Genomic DNA, 21,550 nt, shown 5'->3' with positions numbered 1-21,550 from the left:
TCGTCTTCTTGACAGTGATCTTTGTAGTGATGCACGTGCTAAGTGATGGTTTTGCAGACATTAAAATATATGACCTTGAAATTGTTTGACCTTGAAAACGTGTGACCTTCAGTGTTGGTGAACGCTTTTATTCATGGCAAGTTTTAAGAAGATGAACACATTTCGTCATTTTATCTTCAAAAATAGTATAATTCTTTATCATTTGAATGAACATTTGACATTCATATGACCTTGAAATGCGATGAAGGTCAAGCAAAGTGCAACAGTAATCAAAGCCCACAACACATAATAAGCTTAAACCATTAGCTGTAACTGAAAAAATATATTGCTAAAACTAACTATATCATCCTGCTCCGTTAACCAGTTTTAACGGTCCCTCAACAGACCAGTCATTCGGGTTATTGTGTCTGCTAATCATGTAACTGTTGTTATGCATATTAACTCCAGTTTTATCTCCCGGAAAACATACATAAATACATTTCGGCTTCTGCCATAAATGATTTTATGACGAGCTACAACCATCTTTTAGCCTAACATTCGATGGAGGCTAAAGAACACACTTATCCCTAAACGGTTCAGTTGTATGCAGACTCAGTGTCACGTGGGAAGAGTCTAGCTTTAGCCTCTTCTGATCCTGAGTCTACACAGAGAACAACGCTAAACGAATTTGCTACAAGGAAAAAGAAAAAAGACGACCAAGCATCCGCAAGCGACGATCAGGGTTTCAATTTTACTCTCTTTTATCTTTAGTAGTCTTAAGTTTATTAGGTGAAAGAATCGTGAATTTTGTCAGTAGATTAATGACTTTAACTTAATCGATCGGAAGCGTGGGTCGACAGAAGACCGGTTTCCTTTGTTCCCGGGATGGCAGAACGGGGGCTGGCACTAACAATTAACAGCCACAGCGCTGGAAGGGATTTTGCGCTGGAGGATATCGCCTATCGCTACACTAGAGGAACTCTTTAATCTGCTACCTTTAGTTGGGGACAGTGCTGCCGTCGGGCAACGTTTTCGAACTTATTCCTCCTGAATCAGTGAATGTCGTAACGAGCTAAAAATAGCAGTAAGCTTCCAGCAGCATGAGTTTACACTGTGCACGCGCGTGATGAGTCATGCGACCTACTTTGAACAAGCAGTGGAATCGGGTTGCTTTTAGAGTGGCGAGTTTCACCCCAAAGCTAACAAGCTTACCTGCCCAAGTTCGAACGAGAAATTCGGAAGTAATCAATTCCATCGAATATTCATTGAGGATGAAAGTAGCTTGTTCATTTCAATGCTTGTGATTCTCTCAGGTGCCGGGATAAGGTTCCGTTACTCTCGCTTACCCCATAACATGCGTATGCATGCATAAAGAGCGATTACTTCCCTTTGTTTATTTGGTGTTGAATCACTAGCTTTGGAGTGCAAATGTTAGCAATACTAGTGGCGTAGCAGTAGCACTAACAAAAATTAGAAGTTCACCCAACAGCAGGAATAACAAGCAAGCCGAGTATGCAGGGCAACAACTGATAACAATGTTAATAATAATATACTAATTGTGTAACAGTTACTTAGTTGATCAGGTAACAACATGTTCGGGAGGCCGACCTCCTAGAGCAACCCAGGGGAAGAGACCGACAAGGCCACAGGAGGAGCTGCCTAGGCCGAGGGAGGCTGAGAACAAAATACAGCGCCGGACAGGGACCGCAGCTGCGTCTTCCCACGTGCCCAGCAGTGACAGTGACAGCCAGGGGGCCTGGTTTGAAGAGGCGGAGCACGCCAGCAGACAAGAACCTCAACAACAGCAAGGTACTGATGCGGGCTTCGTTAACAGGTTAAAATCCCTAGAGGTGGCGGCCAATCAGGCTAGACAAAAATTTGAAGCCAGGATTAGGGCGTTAGACTCAGGCTCAGAACTTTATTACAAAAGGATAAAGGTTTTAGGCAAAGCCTATTCTTCCAACCTGTCCTTTATACAACACATATCAATCAATCAATATGAGGCTTATATTGCGCGTATTCCGTGGGTACAGTTCTAAGCGCAGGGATTTATTTTAATTTTTAATTCTTATTTTATGCAATTTATATTGCGCACATATTCAAGGCGCAGGGATTTATTTATTTATATAAAGACAGACGCACATTACAAATATGAATTCAATCATATAAAATACAGAAATACATTGTATGGAATGCAACACAATGTGCATTTAAGGAATTACATAAGGAGAACACAAAATTACATTGACATAGTTATGCCTTTCATTGGGAATAAAGTTGCTCCGATCAGCTACACATCCGTCAACACTAGTGCAAAATGTTTAACAAAATAACAATCGAACAAGACATTTCATTCACGAATGATGTGTGAACGTGACTGTCTCTTAAACATTTTCACTGAAGTTGCATTTCTTATCTGTTGGGGGAAGGAGTTCCAGAGAAACGCTCCCGAGAAGGCTAAGCTCGATTTGTAGAGGTCTATGCGAGGTATAGGAGGGACGAATTTTTGGGACCCATACCCCTTTAGGCATGTTTGAAATGTGATTGCAAATATTTAGGACAGTCGTCATTTAGAATTTTATACATGTACACAGTCTCGTTTAACGTCAACTGATCTTTCAAGGGGAGGAAATTCAAGAGCTTTAGTTTATCATCCGTGGACCTATTCAAACCATGCAGAATAAGTTTTGCAGCTCGGCGATGCAGGGAATTGAGTCTCTTTAAATGAACATCACCGCAGTTATCCCAAAGTGTCGATGCGAAGTTTATATGAGGCATTATGTGGGCGTAATAGAACATTTTAGAGCTGGTTGTAGCAAGTCAGCAGGGGCAAAGCGCTGAAAAGGGAGAATCAGGCTCTGGGCAGCCCTTTCACTTTGGTAACGGACAAAAGTAGCTGCGAGGCGGTTGACACCCCTCCAAGCCAGGGCTTAGATGGCTTAGCCACCTCGCCCATCTGCCTGGTGAAGTTAGTTCATACATTAGAACAGTACCCCAATCAAGCTGATGCTCAGGTTCTTAGGGAAGGATTTTAGCCAGGGCTTTAGGATACCATATCAGGGAGAAAGAAAGCATGAAAGACTTGATTGTCTCCCCTGTGGGGTTGGTGGAAGTTTACACCAGGAGAACACAGACTGATATTTGATCTTTCATAACCTCATGAGGATAGTTCGGTTAACGGAGGTATATCAGCTAAGCTATGCGCCGTACAATACACAACTTTTCATGCAGTAACATGTATGAATGGATATCAAGTCTGCATTCAGACTCCTTCCTTTACACCCTTTAGATTTTGGATTGATGGGCATGTTGGTCGAAGGCATGTTCTTTGTTGACAAGGCACTGCCATTTGGATGTTCTAGCTCGTGCCCCCCCCTTTTTGAGAAATTTAGTACCTTTCTAGAGTGGTGCATGAAACAAGCTAACTTCTCCTGTGATGTAATCCACTACTTGGATGAATTTCGTGGGGGTGGTGCTTCGAGGAGCAAGCTCAAGCAATGTTGGACAGTATGCTATCAACTTTTTGCGATTTAGGAGCCCCTATTGCCCATTGCCGCAGACAAAGTAGAGCGTCGCAGAGAGGCATCCGGAAGCCTGCCCAGTATTGGCCATGCAGGCTTATCTACAAGTCAGACCCAGCGGGTCAGGGCTGCTCTTCAAGCATTTTGATGGCGCGCCTCTAAGCCGCTACCAGTTCCAGGCCATTCTGAAAAGTGGGGCGAAAGCACTGGGCTGGGAGGTGAACAGATTCACCTCCCACTCATTCCGCATCGGGGCAGCCACCACAGCAGCTATGAATGGCACTCATATGAATGGCCTGTACCGTCACAGCATGTTATTCATTTTGCTGCCCATCTCTCACTAACGGGAAGGGCCCATACAACGGCTCGCACCTATTTGGCTGGGATTGGTGCAAAACACAAGCTGAATGGATGGGATGACCCCACAGAGCATTTCCTGTTGAAGAAGTTATTGCAGGGCATGGCTAAGCTGGATAGACGACAGGATCAAAGGAAACCTATCACTTTTCAGAGACTCAAGGATTGAATTGGTGTTAAGGATTGGCGGAACATCTATTGCATAGCTGTATGTGGCGGGAGATAAGCATGGTAAAGGGGGACACTGCATTCTGTTGTATTTTGGTGAATTTTACCTGACTTAGGCAGGGTCCACAATGTGAGCCCAAGCGAACCACGGGATGTGGCTAGCGTAACCACGGGGGGTTGTCTACCCCGTGGCCGGTTCTGGATCCTGCTCCCTCCAGAAGACTGAAGCCTGGGGCTGGTAGCAAAGCCCCGCAAAACAGCAGCATGGGTGCCGTAAAGCAAGCACATGGTAATGGTTTCACACCCCGACCATGCTGACTCAGGGGTAAATGAAGGTTTGCAGCGGGAGCTCAGACACGTTGTTGCCAGCTAACATGGGCCAGCTTTTGGAGGGATTCAATTTCATGATTAAGCAGTTTCCCCCCTAAGGAGGGGTTGAATTTCATGATAAAGCAGTTACCCCCCTAACCATGCTTATCTGATCACAAGCCTTGTGTTTTTATTTATTGTGTTGCATGGTTGTTGGTATTGTCATAAACACATTTCGGCTTTAGAATAGTGGCCAGGTTTTCACCGCCAAAAGATTTTGTGTGTTTTGTATGAGGCTGGTTCACACCGCTGCAGCGTTTGTTTTTTACTTTGTGTTTTTCTTTAATATTTCAGAGTTACTGCTTTGGAAGGTGGTCACCTCCAAGTAGTGACGACAAAAGGTACATGTATAGAAATGAGTTCATGTTTTAGTCCTAATCCACCTTCTCTATCGTAGTTCCAGGAGTCCTTATCCTGGGATCAAGTCTGGTGGTCAGGCTGCAGCAGTTCTGCAGTACAAAAGGCACTGGGCTTCAGCTACCGCTGCCGGTGGTGTGGGCTGGGAAGTCCGGCCTTGGGTTTCCCCGGGCTCGGGCCAAGCTGATTGAAGCACTGGAGGACGCCCCCTCACCGAGCTATGTGGTACTCCATGTCGGAGGGAACGACGTGTGCCGGGTTGACCAGAAGCACTGGCGTGAGGAACTCGATGAACTGGTATGCTTTGTTAGGGCTTTTTGCCCGAAGGCGACCGTTGTCTGGTCGGACATGCTCCCGCGAAATTCGTGGAGACATGAAAGCTTTTCCAACGGGGGAGAAAATTCCCGCCAAAAAAAAAAAAAAAAAAAAAAAAAAAAAAAAATTAAACCGAAAGGCGAGAGGCCGCATTATGCAAGAGAAAGAAAAGGGACGGATTGTTTACCACCCAAATTTTGACCACAGCTACCTTGCCGAAGATGGGGTGCATTTGAGCACCAAGGGGCTGGACCAGTTCAAAGCTGACTTTGAACTGCAATTAACAGCTATGATTTTAGGCTAAAAGGGGGCTGGAATGGGTACGGATTGGCGAAAAACATCTATAGAATAGCTGTTTGGTGGCGGAAGATAGGCATGGAAAAGGGGAACACTTTACATGTCTGTCTATTTCAGTTTGTTAAAGTTTTAAAACATGTAATTTCTAGTGAAAATGTAACCTTTTTAGAGCTTTTCGTAGCTGTACTGCAGGACCCCAGTGTGAGCCCTAACAAGCCACGGGATGTGGTGCGGTTCGGGGTCCTGTCACCTCCAGATAGCCTGAAAGCCTAGAATTCCTCTGTGAGGAGCTGGGAGCAGCGCACTTACAAAAGCAGCAGCATGTATGCCTAAAGAAAGCACTGGGTTGGTTTACATCACCCACATGCTAGCTGAGGTAGTGCTAGGATGGTCAGAAAGACCTGTTGCTGGTCAGTCAATCTGGGGCCAGCTAACTGGGGGGGAAGGGGTTGCTAATAGTGTTCACTTTAACCATGTCTATCTGCTACCTATCCGTGCCCATTCATATGCCAAATATGTATAATACAAAGATTGCAACATGTGGAAAACATGAATAAATGTGAATTGAACTGTTCATACCTCTTGTGTCTTCAACTTACCTCCCTTGGCATAGTAGAGCGAATTGCTGATCATCACTTTTGTAATTACATTGACAAAGTATAATTGGCCCAGCATAACTGTAACGGTTATTTGGATTGGTATCCTAACTGCGATCGCCCAGTTGAAAAAAGGTTATGTGTGAGACCACAACTGGAGGATCAGTGGTAGGATAGTGATTGGGATAGAATGTCATTTGTGATGCCAAGGGTGGTTTTTGTGTTGCATGGTTGTTGTCTCGTAATAAATACATTTCGGCTTCTGCCATAAATGATTTTATGACGAGCTACAACCATCTTTTAGCCTAACATTCGATGGAGGCTAAAGAACACACTTATCCCTAAACGGTTCAGTTGTATGCAGACTCAGTGTCACGTGGGAAGAGTCTAGCTTTAGCCTCTTCTGATCCTGAGTCTACACAGAGAACAACGCTAAACGAATTTGCTACAAGGAAAAAGCCCACCCTCCATCCCCTTTGTCATGTAGTAATGTGTAATAGTCGCGTACTTAGTTTAACACTCATTTGGATAAATATGCATAGTTTGAATGAAAAAGCCCACCCACCATCCCCTTTGTCTTGTCTTGGTGGTAATATTTACTTAATTGCTTTAACACGTGTTGTAGAAATGTATAATTTGTCGTCCTTTAGCGTATCATCATGTTTTTTGCGTGCGCGCGTGTGTGTATGTTGTCTGCTCGGCACGAATGGCGGAAGATAGGCATGGAAAAGGGGAACACTTTACATGTCTGTCTATTTCAGTTTGTTAAAGTTTTAAAACATGTAATTTCTAGTGAAAATGTAACCTTTTTAGAGCTTTTCGTAGCTGTACTGCAGGACCCCAGTGTGAGCCCTAACAAGCCACGGGATGTGGTGCGGTTCGGGGTCCTGTCACCTCCAGATAGCCTGAAAGCCTAGAATTCCTCTGTGAGGAGCTGGGAGCAGCGCACTTACAAAAGCAGCAGCATGTATGCCTAAAGAAAGCACTGGGTTGGTTTACATCACCCACATGCTAGCTGAGGTAGTGCTAGGATGGTCAGAAAGACCTGTTGCTGGTCAGTCAATCTGGGGCCAGCTAACTGGGGGGGAAGGGGTTGCTAATAGTGTTCACTTTAACCATGTCTATCTGCTACCTATCCGTGCCCATTCATATGCCAAATATGTATAATACAAAGATTGCAACATGTGGAAAACATGAATAAATGTGAATTGAACTGTTCATACCTCTTGTGTCTTCAACTTACCTCCCTTGGCATAGTAGAGCGAATTGCTGATCATCACTTTTGTAATTACATTGACAAAGTATAATTGGCCCAGCATAACTGTAACGGTTATTTGGATTGGTATCCTAACTGCGATCGCCCAGTTGAAAAAAGGTTATGTGTGAGACCACAACTGGAGGATCAGTGGTAGGATAGTGATTGGGATAGAATGTCATTTGTGATGCCAAGGGTGGTTTTTGTGTTGCATGGTTGTTGTCTCGTAATAAATACAGTTCTGCTAGTTTATAGCATGCAGTTTCGACTATTTTGCAGTCTGGAATCCATCTTGTCCGCCATCTTAAGTGCTCAAGACACTATACTGACCCCCCCCCCCCCCCCCCAGGTGGCCCATACCAATAAAAACAGTTTTATTCTGTTAAAAACCACATCTCCTTTCTTACCCACAACAACATTAATAAGATAAAGCAAGTCTAAAAAATGGTGTTTGTGTAACACTTTTTGGACACACTGACAGATTCCTGAAAAAACGGGATTTAACGTTTTTTTAACTGCCAAAATTTTACTTTTTATTCTTGTTGAAATTCACAACATTTCATAAAGATCGGTGAAAAATTAGAAAATAACGGTTTATAACTGACAAAAGCTTGTTTTTCTTCTGAAAAGTACGTATTGAAACTCAGTTATGGACAACGGACCTACTCACAAAATTTCATAAAGATTGGTGAAAAAACGGGATTTAACGGTTTTTTAACTGCCAAAAATCAACTTTTTATTCTTGTTGAAATTCAGTTAGGGACAACCAACCTAACCACAACATTTCATAAAGATCGGTGAAAAATTAGAAAATAACGGTTTATAACGGGTTTTTAACTGCCCCAGGTGGCCCATACCAATAAAAACAGTTTTATTCTGCTAAAAACCACATCTCCTTTCTTACCCACACCAACATTAATATAGTCAGGTCGTCATTTCCCGATTTTGACCTTAACCCCTCAAAAAATACCTCGGAGAATGTTTTGACTGTTTTGAACTCTGTGATGTCTGTAGATTACAGATCCGACGGATGACACTCTGTCATCCTTGGGCATTTTGATGTATTCAAGGGGAGGTTCTAGCATGGGTGAAAGCGATTTTTCCAAAAAAATGTGATTTTGGGGTTCTTGCAATAATGGGTAGATAAAACATTGTATAGTATTGTGGTGGAAGAAATTTCACCAAATCATTAAACTGTTAAAATGACAGTTTAACCGCCAAAAAACACTCTGCTCCTTGTTTCTTGGTCCCTAATCGTCGGATTTACACCAACATTGGCACAGTGATCCATTGTCCCTAACTGATCTCCAATACAAACTTTTCAAGAAGAAAAAGTTAATTATTGGCAGTTAAAAAAAACTTTATAAACCGTTATTTTCTAATTTTTCACCGATCTTTATGAAATGTTGTGGTTAGGTTGGTTGTCCCTAACTGAATTTCAACAAGAATAAAAAGTTGATTTTTGGCAGTTAAAAAACCGTTAAATCCCGTTTTTTCACCAATCTTTATGAAATTTTGTGAGTAGGTCCGTTGTCCATAACTGAGTTTCAATACGTACTTTTCAGAAGAAAAACAAGCTTTTGTCAGTTATTAACCGTTATTTTCTAATTTTTCACCGATCTTTATGAAATGTTGTGAATTTCAACAAGAATAAAAAGTAAAATTTTGGCAGTTAAAAAAACGTTAAATCCCGTAAGATCTACTTTATTCATAGGTTTGTGTGTGTTCGTTTGTAAGAGCAGTGAGTGATAATAGCATGACGTTAGGCTTTTTGAGCTAGCATCGTGGCTTACGCGCTTAGGACGAGGATGTTAATGACAAAACCAGGAAATCCCAACAAAGTGTCTGTGCATCAGTCATTCCTGTCCCTTTTCTAAGTTACACACACACACACACACACACACACACACACACACACACACACACACACACACACACACACACACACACACACACACACACACACACACTAAAAAAACCATATGCAAGCATCAACATTTCAACGAGACAAACCCAATGCTGGTGTGTCGAAGGAGACAGCCACAGCGGGCTTGTTCGAATCAAAGTATCACACCTTCTTCTTCTTCTGCGTTCGATGAAAGTAGCACACCATATCTTCAGCGTATTACCAATACCTGTCCCAATATAGACCAGTTGGTCTAAGAGGACGTTAAACCCTAATAGTCAGTCAGTCTCTCTCTCTCTCTCTCTCTCTCTCTCTCTCTCTCTCTCTCTCTCTCTCTCTCTCTCTCTCTATTCCTGTCACCGCCCTCAATCTGTGCCTCGTACAATGATCTGGTAATTTTATTTAAGTTTATTTTATTTAATTAATTTTATTTAAGTTTTTACCTTGTGTTTTATGTTGAAAAATAAATACATACTCCAGAATTGACAAAAAGTGTCTTGTACATTTTACGTGTTCTTTGTAAAATATTGCCCCAGCCCCTCCACCTGTGAAGAAAGGACACCTGTCTAATAGGGACACCATTACCATACCCCAAGGGTGTCCTTTAGAGACAGGTTTTTTTATTTTTTTTTTTATTCTCTTTTTGTACAGTTTTTTTTTTTACATGAATATGCTGTACATTACAGGACATCACCTAACCGAAAGGACAGAATCATATAACAGAAAAGCACACTTGGACAATTACAACATACATGGGGTGGGAAGATGGAATGGGGAGGGGGGGATGTTCAGTGGTTTGGTGGTCGCATTATCAAAAGGTTTTAAGAACGAAAAAACCTAAGGGTTACATCAAAACGTGCATATACAGGCGCCAATCCTTGTAGAATTTATCTACTGTATTATTCACAACTGCGTTATACTTTTCACAAATAAATCTTTGCTTAAAGTTTCTACTAAATGTCTGAAAATGAGGGGTCTTTTTGTTCATTTTGGAAATATATACATGGTGTTTGGCACAGATTAATAACACATCAAAAGCTTTATCGGTGACTACATTGTTAAACACTCCAAGAAGAACCAGTTCTTTAGACAGTTTTAAATTGTCGCAATGGGTGCAGTTCGCCTTTAGCCAATTTACAAATTCTATCCAAAAAGTCTGCACTTTATCACACTCCCAAAACATATGTAAAAGGGTTTCTTCATTTCTACCACAAAATGTACACAATGACGTATCCACAATTTTTCGCAAAAATAGAAACCTTTCTGTGGGCAAAATTCTGTACAATAATCGGTACTGGAACCATCTCAGACAAGTGTCATTTGTTGTTTTAAAAACATGTTGAAAAATAGCCTTCTTATCTAACAAACAGTCTAAAGATTCAGACCATTTTTCGATACATTTTGGGACCGCAGTATGTTCAATCAGTTTTTTGTAAATAAGTTGTGTCTTACCTTTACAAATACATTTCCACACAATGGGCTCTGTCATAATAAAATATTTATCAAATTCTAAGCCGATTTTTCTCTGATATTTCTTAACAGCCTGGATTACACCTTGATACAATACAAAATCGCCTCGCACATTTGGATATTTGATTTTAAACGCATTATAGGATAAGTATCCATTTTGGGTTTTACTGTACTGCCGAACAACACTTTTCTTCCAAGTTCCATTGTAACGAAACACTTGCCTGGAATTGTAATGTCTTTTATACACTTAAATACCTGCCCACAGATAAAATGGAGCCACAACCACAAACCAGATATAATATCCCATCTAAAAAAAAAAAGTCACATCCCCAAACGCAACATAATTAACCCCAACTGCCGGATGCAAATTGAAACACATTTTTTTCATTAGTTTTAATTACATTTTGCCTGAGGAAAACAAAACAGCCTGAAATGGACTGGGTGGTCGAGTGGTAACGCACTTGCGCTCGGAAGCGAGAGGTTGCGAGTTCGAACCTGGGTCAGGGCGTTAGCAATTTTCTCCCCCCTTTCCTAACCTAGGTGGTGGGTTCAAGTGCTAGTCTTTCGGATGAGACGAAAAACCGAGGTCCCTTTGTGTACACCACATTGGGGTGTGCACGTTAAAGATCCCATGATTGACAAAAGGGTCTTTCCTGGCAAAATTGTATAGGCATAGATAAAAAATGTCCACCAAATACCCGTTTGACTTGGAATAATAGGCCGCGAAAAGTAAATATTCGCCGTAATGGCTTGAGGTTTACTGGCCGATGTGAATGCGTTATATATTGTGTGTAAAAAATGTCTGTTTGTCTGTAAAAAAATTCAATTTCAAACGGCAGAAATTAATATGTAAAGCGCGGAGAGCAACGGTTAATTGTGGTTCGCGCTATATAAGCTCTCATGATAATAATAATAATAATAATAATAACAAGTCGCGTAAGGCGAAAATACAACATTTAGTCAAGTAGCTGTCGAACTTACAGAATGAAACTGAACGCAATGCAATTTTTCAGCAAGACCGTATACTCGTAGCATCGTCAGTCCACCGCTCATGCTCGTGGCAAAGGCAGTGAATTTGACAAGAAGAGCGGTTTAGTAGTTGCGCTGAGAAAGATAGCACGCTTTTCTATACCTCTCTTCGTTTTAACTTTCTGAGCGTGTTTTAATCGAAACATATCATATCTATATGTTTTTAGAATCAGGAACCGACAAGGAATAAGATGAAAGTGTTTTTAAATTGATTTCGAAAATTGAATTTTGATACTAATTTTTATATTTTTAATATTCAGAGCTTGTTTTTAATCCAAATATAACATATTTATATGTTTTTGGAATCAGAAAATGACGGAGAATAAGATAAACGTAAATTTGGATCGTTTTATAAATTTTTTTTTTTTTTTTTACAATTTTCAGATTTTTAATGACCAAAGTCATTAATTAATTTTTAAGCCACCACGCTGAAATGCAATACCGAAGTCCGGGCTTCGTCGAAGACTACTTGACCAAAATTTCAACCAATTTGGTTGAAAAATGAGAGCGTGACAGTGCCGCCTCAACTTTCACGAAAAGCCGGATATGACGTCATCAAAGACATTTATCGAAAAAACGGAGAAAAAAAATCGGGGATATCAATCCAAGGAACTCTCATGTAAAATGTCATAAAGATCGGTCCAGTAGTTTTGTCTGAATCGCTCTACACGCACGCACGCACACACACACACACACACACACACACACACACACACACACACACACACGCACAGACACACACACATACACCACGACCCTCTTTTCGATTCCCCCTCTATGTTAAAACATTTAGTCAAAACTTGACTAAATGTAAAAATTAGATAGCATGACTAACCTACCTCCCTAAGAATATTTGCAATTGCCAATGAGCTTTGATCATATAAACTAAGAATGTCACAGACCATTTGGGTCTCCAAGCACCACTAACACCTACACAAAACCACCACCCCAAAAAAAAAAAATTCAACAACATTCGATTTTCGACTGAATCATTCAGGTACGAATACTTTTTCCTTTCAAACATTGTTTTTATCATTTTTCGTAAGAAATCACTCGATTTATAGCAGTTTCATTCTCAAAAGTGATGTACGTTACTATTTGGATGACGACCATGCACACTTTACCCGTGGGGCTGGGCTCGTCCATCTCGCACGTAGGTGTGAAAGTCCTGTTGTCATTGATAGATCATATGCAAATGACCAAGGGAGACTAGTTAGGTCACGCTTGTCACAACATCTCGGCAAAACGAGAACGTTTTATTTTGGTTATAAGTAATTTTTCTTTACACAAAATCAACAAATCGTGTCGATTTTCACGAATCACAGACAAAGCATGCATTGCAAGCAATTTTTTAAATATTATTTTAGACTTAGTAGATTGTGTGAACCTCGAAATCGATCTTTGGCGGCCATCTTACATTTACCGCGGACTGTACGACCGTTTGACTGACCGATACCGAATTTACACAAGGATAATAACGTACATCTCGCATCACTTTTCCAAGCGAAATGAACGAATGGTCTCATTAAACACTGCATTCATTTCCTGTCTGGTTTGTAATATATGGCCACTATGAGTATAGGCTGCTTTGAAAGAAGCAGACCCAGTTGAAAACTGTCCACTGATTTTGTGAACTGTTTGTTTGCGCTTGAAGAGACACAAGGACTGAATATAGTATCGTGTGGGCAGAGTTTGTGTGTGTGTGTGTGTGTGTGTGTGTGTGTGTGTGTGTGTGTGTATGTGTGTGTGTGTGTGTGTGTGTGGGTGTGTGTGTGTGTGTGTGTGTGAGTGTGTGTGTGTGAATACGAATACGAATACGAATACGAATAAACTTTATTGTCACGAAACGTAGTGTTCATAAGACACGGGAAGATAAATAACCAAATGATTACAGTGTTTCTTTTTTTTAAGCAATTTTGTGTGTGTGTGTGTGTGTGTGTGTGTGTGTGTTTGTGTGTGTGTGTGTGTGTGTATATATGTGTGTATATGGTATATATATGTGTGTGTGTGTGTGTGTGTGTGTGTGTGTGTGTGTGTGTGTGTGTGTGTGTTTTCGTTAATATTTTTACCATGCTTTACATAAACGTATAGATTACATTTATGCTGCTGTTCTGTATATATTTTGTAATATCGAGACAATGTGTCAGAGAAGGAAAGCCCTCATTCGGGACCATGCTGAAAGACACATCATTCGTATTCAAACTCAATGCTAGGACAAGGATGTAATGCCAAATAAACCATCAGGGGGGGGGGGGGGGGGAGGGGGGGGAGGGGGAGGGGGGGGGTTTGGTAACCTTTATATCCCATGAACAAAAAACGTTTGACAGCAGTGGTTAATGTAGAAATTAAAACATAAATCTTGGTTACATATTTTAAAGTTTGTGTTAACAATATGGATGGATTATTTCATGACCATGGTTACACAATGTTGACATGTTAAGAGTCTGTCTGTTTAATGCCACGACCAAATGAACAGACCATAATCCCAATTCTACATGCATCTTTTTTAGTTTGAAAGTAATTAGAGATAAGCAGCTCATTGGAAACACGCTCTGTCATCAGAGTTGAGATATCACCTACCTTGGGTATTGGAGCAGCAGAACAGTCCCCAAAGGAGCGCAGAGCACAACAGTGCCCAACACGATTCCTCTGCGGCCATTTGTCGATTGTATGTCAGAAAGTAAACTATTCCTTCCTTTTTGTACACTGCTCGCGTCAATAAATAAACCAGGAAGAAAAATCCAACACGGATTTGTTCATTTGAATTTCATTGTCTTTTTAAAAGCCACATCTCTGACTTCGAGAATACGCATTCTAATTATGCACTAATTTGAATGAAGCTAATCGACTACCACAAAAGGCAAATCTTGTACATGCGAATATCAAGACAGTTGAACATTCTTCTTGGGTGTGATTTTTGTTCTTTTTCGATGAGACTTGTAAACCAGGACTTCCGCGTTGCTAGTGAGTCTATTAAAGTTATGCTTACAATATGCTTCCGTAGAGCCAATAGAAAATGCAAGTTGCACTGGTTTATATTATCAATTTTATTCTACAGAGCTTGCTCTGTTCCACAGGAATGTATGAAGCATGAAACACATTTAACAGTCCAGAAACAAAAATATGCAACCTGATACGTTTACTAAAGATTTTAGTTTTGACGATTTAAATTAAAGCCATTACTAGTGCCTTTCTTCGGAACAACTTGAAGTGATCAGGATCGAACACCCATTTACTGCTCAGTTTTCTGTATGTTATACATACGAAAAAAACGCGCATACAATCAAACAAGAACAAAAGCCTGCACACAAATAATTATTAGCTTAAATGTTGTTTGCTTTAAAATAAATGGTGCCAAAATATAAACAGTGATCCGTGTGATCGTTGTTGCAGATTATGAATTTTCCATTTAATCACGCATCTCTTAGTTGACTCGAAATGGCGGATATTTAACCGGATGAAAGTTCAAAACATCGGAAGCAGAATCGGAAGCCTGTCCCAACAACCGGACTGTCGTGCATCTTTTATGGACTACCAGAGCGGGATTACAGCGTACGGTTATGAGTTAATTTTAAAATGCTGAATGTTAGCAAATGATATCGGACATGTGCCAATTAAATATTGATCTCATGTTCAAAGCATGTCTGTTAGAACGTAGAGTTTCAATTACCAGTTAATGGCTACCATATTAATGCATGAAGTGATACTTCGAGTAAAATGCCGCAATTTTGGCTTCATCCGTTACTAAGAATTTTTTGTGTTGTTATTTTTGTTTTTTACACAGTAAAGTGCATTCTGAAAAGACAATAAAACAAACAGGTGTCATACCTTAAAAGCATTCACTCTGATATTTCAATTCAGAAAGTTCAGAGTGTTTCTGTTATTTTTAATGTGATTAACAAAAGGGTACTATCCTGAACGCTGTGATATCTAGCAGGTCAAATTGGCCACATGATGAGCTAACATAGTTAATTCAATTCAATTCAATTCAATAAAACTTGTCTGAATGTAACAAACATATTTTGTTCTTTTGTCTCGTGTATATAACATCATATTAAAAAACACTCTCAGAACTCATAGGCACATAAAAGTACACATCAATACACACATAATCCAACTACACATATCCATTCTCGCACCCCCCTCCCCCCCCCCCCCCCCCCCCCAATAAATTGCTTCGACTGCTAGTCGTGACAGATTGACCGCTTTCTTTGGGAGCCGGTGTCACGAACTTAAAACCTCATTGCGGTCAATGCGCATGCGCCAATCTTGGACAAATGCGACCCTTTGACTGAACGAACCATGGGTTAGGGTTAGGATTAGGGTTAGGGTAAGGGTTAGGGTAAGGGGGTTAGGTTGTTCACGACCTGATTAATCTCCCCATGTTAGCGCATGCGCATTAACCGCAATGAGAATGATTGTTCAGGCAGAGTTTTCAGTTCGTGACACCGGAGTCAGTTTTTACATTTAGTCAATTTCTAACATAGAGGGGGAATCGAGACGAGGGTCGTGGTGTATGTATGTGTGTGTATGTGTGTGTGTCTGTCTGTCTGTCTGTGCGCGTGTGTGTGTAGAGTGATTCAGAGTAAACTACTGGACTGATCTTTATGAACTTTTACATGAAAGTTCCTGGGTATGATATCTCCAGAATTTTTTCTTGTTTTCGATAAATGTCGTTGATGACGTGATATCCGGCTTTTTGTAAAAGTTAAGGCAGCACTGTCACACCCTCATTTTTCAATCAAATTGATTGAAATTTTGGCCAAACAATCTTCGACGAAGGCCGGACTTTGGTATTGCATTTCAGCTTGGAGGCTTAAAAATTAATTAATGACTTTGGTCATTAAAAATCTGAAAATTGTAATCAAAATTATTTTTTTATAAAACGATCCAAAATTACGTTTATCGTATTCTTCATCATTTTCTGATTCCAAAAACATATACAAATGTTATATTCGGATTAAAAATTAAAAATATAAAAATTATGATTAAAATTAAATTTCCGAAATCGATTTAAAAACAATTTCATCTTATTCCGTGGCCGTTCCTGATTCCAAAAATATATAGATATCATATGTTTGGATTAAAGACACGTTCAGAAAGTTTAAAAGAATAGAGATATAGAAAAGCGTGCTATCCTCCTCAGCGCAACCGCTTCCGCGCTTTTATGGATTGTTAATTTCACTGCCTTTGCCACGAGCCGCGTGGACAGACGATGCTACGAGTGTACGGTCTTCTGGAAAAAATGCAGTGCGTTCAGTTTCATTCTGTGAGTTCGACAGCTTGACTAAATGTTGTTATTTCGCCTTACGCGACTTGTTGTTGTTGTTGTTGTTGTTGTTGTTGTTGTTGTTGTTGTTGTTGTTGTTGTTGTTGTTGTTGTTGTTGTTGTTGTTGTTGTTGTTGTTGTTGTTGTTGTTCTTCTTCTTCTTCTTCTTCTTCTTCTTCTTCTTCTTCTTCTTCTTCTTCTTCTTCTTCTTCTTGTTCTTCTTCTTCTTGTTCTTGTTCTTGTTCTTCTTCTTCTTCTTCTTCTTGTTGTTGTTGTTGTTGTTGTTGTTGTTGTTGTTGTTCTTCTTCTTCTTCTTCTTCTTCTTCTTCTTCTTCTTCTTCTTCTTCTTCTTCTTCTTCTTCTTCTTCTTCTTCTTCTTCTTCTTCTTCTTTTTGTTGTTCTTGTTGTTGCTGTTGGCGGGGAGCATCCTCCTTCATTGATCTTTTTTTCCGTTTTACATTTAGTCAAGTTTTGACTAAATGTTTCCACCATAAAGACCATCCCCTCCTCATCGTGGTATGGTGGTGAAACAGAACCAAGCTATGCCGTCGGAAGAAAATCGCTGAAATTTCACTGTCCCTAAAACGTGGGGGTGTTTTTCATTGTGAGAAGTATACCGGTAGGGTTCTCCCATGGCGGACGGGTTGGTTGCTGGCTAACGGGGCTCTGGTGAAGACGGAGATGTGCTGGACAGTACCGGTGTGACGGCACAGAGGCCCAAGGACACAAGCGGTCATCTCAGCAACCTCCAAACGGGTAGACTGGACTCGACAACAATGGTAGGTAACCAGTCTAGGAGAAGGAAAACTCCGAAATAGAACGCAACAAGTAGTACTTGAAGGTGTTCATTCATCGGCTGGACCAGTGACGTCAGGGGTGCCCCAAGGTACAGTCCTAGGCCCCCTCCTATTCCTGATCTACATAAACGACATGCCCGAGGCAGTTAAACATTCAAAACTAAAGCTCTTTGCGGACGATAGCCTGCTGTATAAAAAAGTAACAAAGCAGCAAGATCCACTCCTCCTTCAAGAAGATCTGAACGCACTCCAAAATTGGGAACAGAAATGGCAAATGGAGTTTAACCCGAGCAAATGCAACATCATCCGCATACTTCCCGGCAAGAATAAGCCGCCGATATTGTCCACCTACCACCTACATGGACAGACTCTCGAAACTACCAAGGAGAGCAAATACTTAGGAGTCACCATCACCGAAAACCTATCTTGGACCAATCACATCAAGAACGTGACCGCCAAAGGAAACAGAACCGTGGGATTTCTCAGAAGAAACTTCAAAGAATGCACGATGAAGGTGAAGTCAGCTACCTACACAACCATGGTTCGTCCCACTCTCGAATACGCGTCAACAGTGTGGGACCCACATCAGGAAAATGACAAGCAGGCATTAGAAATGGTCCAGAGAAGAGCAGCCAGATACGCCCATAACAACTACTTTGAAAAAACGCCTGGCGTAGTTACCAACATGCTGAACAACCTAGGATGGGAAACTCTGGAAAATAGACGAGAAAACAATCGCCTCATGATGCTGTACAAAATCAAGCACAAGATGGTCGGCATAGATGAAAAGAACTATCTCCATAGCTCCGACGCAAGAACAAGAGGAGATGGGCTGAGGCAGCAACAGGACTTCCATAAAGCCATATGCAACACCTTTTTCCCACGGACTATCTCCAACTGGAACCATCTTCCCACGACGACGACATCAGCCCCAAGCCTTGAGTCGTTCCGCTCACGTCTCCGCGGTAGCAGTCCCCTGCAGCCGCCAGTGGGCAACCCCTAATCCCTCAACCCCTGTACATAGTTTTAAACCCCTCCCAACCTATCCAGTTCCTGCCCTTTCTCAGTGCTGGTTTTTTTAAATTGTCATCCCGATTCCAAGAGGCACACACCGCATCCGGAATCGACAAGTGACATCAACGCGGGACCACTTACGTTTATCAAATAAACCCGGTCCCAACGGAGAGAAGAAGAAGAAGAACCACGGGCAGACCAAGTTCAACAGCCCAGGAAGGCAATTGGTCCAGGGGAGGGATCCCTGATCAACGTCCATGGCCGAAGCCGGAGATGCGGAACCCCCTGGGTGCCAAAAAGCGCTGCATCACGCAAATCACAAAATGATAGTGAACGACGAAGAAGAAGAAGAAGAACTAAATGATTTAACATAGAGGGGGAATCGAGACGAGGGTCGTGGTGTATGTGTGTGTGTGTGTGTGTGTGTGTGTGTGTGTGTCTGTCTGTCTGTCTGTCTGTCTGTCTGTCTGTCTGTCTGTGCGTGTGTGTGTAGAGCGATTCAGACTAAACTACTGGACCGATCTTTATGAAATTTGACATGAAAGTTCCTGGGAATGATATCCCCGGACGGTTTTTTTCTTTTTTTCGATAAATATCTTTGACTAGATGATTACCCACTTCGCCGGGAAGAAGTAGAGCCGAATACCAGGCTGCGCCTGGGACCCGGCTTTGCCGGGTGTACGCCGGCTTTGCCGGCGCACGAAGGAAAGGAGATAAACGCGCAAAACACTGGAGACCTTCTAAAAATAGTAACGTGCAGTGACCTTCTAAAAATAGTAACGTAGTAATGGGAATATGGATTGACGCCACACGGAGGAAGGGAGATAATCGCGGCTGAAAACACTGGAGAAGATAAGGAAGAGTTACTGGTAGTGGATCCCGACAACAACAAAAAATCGGTTCAGCGCGCACAGCGCTGCGCGCTGAGAGCACGTGTTGAAATATCTCATCGATGAGGTTGTGACCGGGGTGTAGCTGAATACGGTGTCCAAATTTGAAAAAGATCCACCGAGAACTTTGGCCGTGCATCGCGAACAGACAGACAGACACTAGTCGTATATGTCACGGTAGAACCAGCGATCTGGTAGAATCGCCGATTCTACCAGTAGAAAGCCTGATCGGAGTTTCTACCGGTAGAAAGTCCGATCGATGTTTTTACGAGAAGAATCAGCGATTCTACCGGTAGAAACTCAGATCGGACTTTCTACCAGTAGAAACTACGATCGGTCGTTCTACCGGTAGAAAGTTTGATCAATGTTTTCACGAGATGAATCGGACTTTCTACAGATGTCAACACTGTTCACGAGATTTAAAAAGTAATAAATCACTGGTGAAAATCTCGTGTTAGTGGTGCATTATCAATTGCTCACAATGTTCACAAGAATTGAAATTAACATCGACCTTCTGTCCGTGTGGGATACAATTTGTCAAACAGTTGAAACTTGGATCTCTTTGTAATTCGAGCAAAGAAAATGGACGGTCAAGAGCAGAGGGACAAATTTTACGAACTCTACGACAAACTTGTCGCAGGGCTAGCAGAGAAGAACCGCGATGCCTACAGCATCCACCAAGAGAGATACGAGAAAATCCTCTCCGCTCTCAGTTTGGAGAAAGGCGAACGTTGCGAGTTTGGCCATCATTTTAAATCATGGTGCATCAAAAATTTCAAACTACAAAAAATCGGCGGCCAGCATGTTGTTTACTGTTTGAAGTCATCCTGCCCTGTAGTCTGCAAAGAAGATATCTTCGACACTCTGAAAAGGATTGTCATCCATCTCTCTCTAGCTCTCTCTCTCTCTTTCTCTCTCTATCTCTCCCTTTCTCTCTCTCTCTCTCTTTCTTTCTCTCTCTCTCTCTCTCTCTCTCACACACACACACACACACACACAAAGGTTTGTCATCCATCTCTCTCTCTCTCCCTGTGTGTCTCTCTCTGTCTCTCTCTCTCTCTCTCTCTCTCTCTCTCTCTCTCTCTCTCTCTCAGTGTCACACATGCACACACAATGGTTTGTCATCCATCTCTCTCTCTGTCTCTCTCTCTCTGTCTCCCTCTATGTGTGTGTCTCTCTCTCTCTTTGTCTCTCTCTCTCTCTCACACACACACAGAAAGGTTTGTCATCCATATATCTCTCTGTCTCTGTCTCTGTCTCTCTCTCTCTCTCTCTTTCTCTTTCTCTTTCTCTCTATCTGTCTCACTCTCTCTCCCTCTCTATCTATCTATCTGTCTCTCTCTCTCTCTCTCTCTCTCTCTCTCTCTCTCTCTCTCTCTCTGTCTCTCTCTCTCTCTCTCTGTCTCTCTCCCTGTCTCTCTGTCTCTTTCTCTCTCTGACACACACACACGTCTAACTTGTCTGGAAAGTAGATATCTTCGACACTACGAAGGTTTGTCATACCTCTCTCGCTCTAGTCGTTATTGTTGTTTTATTTTTCAGGTGCCACTCTCGAGTCGGACACTCCGGAAGAAGCAAAACGTGGACGGAGGTGCGCACGAACTATGCCTGGATTAAGCATGATCTAGTTCAACTATTTCTCGGAACATGTCGAGAATGCGCTACAAGAGTGTCAATAAAAAAAACACCAGCTGGGCGGCCAATCATCTCTCTTGGATTTATGACGCGGATGCAGCTGGACCTGATAGATTTCACCAGCGTTCCTGACGGTGATTACCTTTGGATTCTACATATGAGAGACCACTATTCAAAGTTCAGTTGGGCCTTTCCATTGAAGTCCAAACGAGCAGCTGGAGTCGCAGAGTGTTTGAAGAACACCTTCAGCTTGTTTGGCGCTCCAAGAATACTGCAGTCAGACAATGGCAAGGAATTTGTGGCAGGCGTAATAAAAGAATTGGCAT

At 41.7% G+C, this 21,550-nt stretch overlaps 1 protein-coding gene and 2 long non-coding RNA genes across 3 annotated transcripts; 2 read left to right on the top strand and 1 right to left on the bottom strand.

Annotated features, from left to right (window-relative positions):
- The first annotated feature begins 472 nt into the window (after positions 1-472).
- On the top strand, positions 473-7,177 carry LOC138964758 (uncharacterized). Its single transcript, XR_011455203.1, has 2 exons — positions 473-1,788; positions 4,792-7,177. It is a non-coding gene; the product is annotated as an uncharacterized lncRNA (long non-coding RNA).
- Positions 7,178-8,821: 1,644 nt separating this feature from the next.
- Positions 8,822-10,744, bottom strand: LOC138964757 (uncharacterized). The gene is made up of 2 exons (XR_011455202.1): positions 9,325-10,744; positions 8,822-9,288 (listed from the first exon to the last, which is right to left on the bottom strand). It is a non-coding gene; the product is annotated as an uncharacterized lncRNA (long non-coding RNA).
- A 7,215-nt stretch (positions 10,745-17,959) lies between these two features.
- LOC138965591 (uncharacterized) lies at positions 17,960-18,688 on the top strand. The gene has a single exon (XM_070337774.1). It carries the CDS (start codon positions 17,960-17,962, stop codon positions 18,686-18,688), a length of 729 nt encoding a protein of 242 aa, XP_070193875.1.
- Positions 18,689-21,550: the final 2,862 nt, after the last annotated feature.

This window comes from Littorina saxatilis, linkage group LG4, assembly GCF_037325665.1.
Source record: "Littorina saxatilis isolate snail1 linkage group LG4, US_GU_Lsax_2.0, whole genome shotgun sequence".
In the NCBI taxonomy this organism is placed as follows: domain Eukaryota; kingdom Metazoa; phylum Mollusca; class Gastropoda; order Littorinimorpha; family Littorinidae; genus Littorina; species Littorina saxatilis.
The sequence above is the reverse complement of the archived record's forward strand: the minus strand, read 5'-3'. Positions and strand labels throughout refer to the sequence as shown.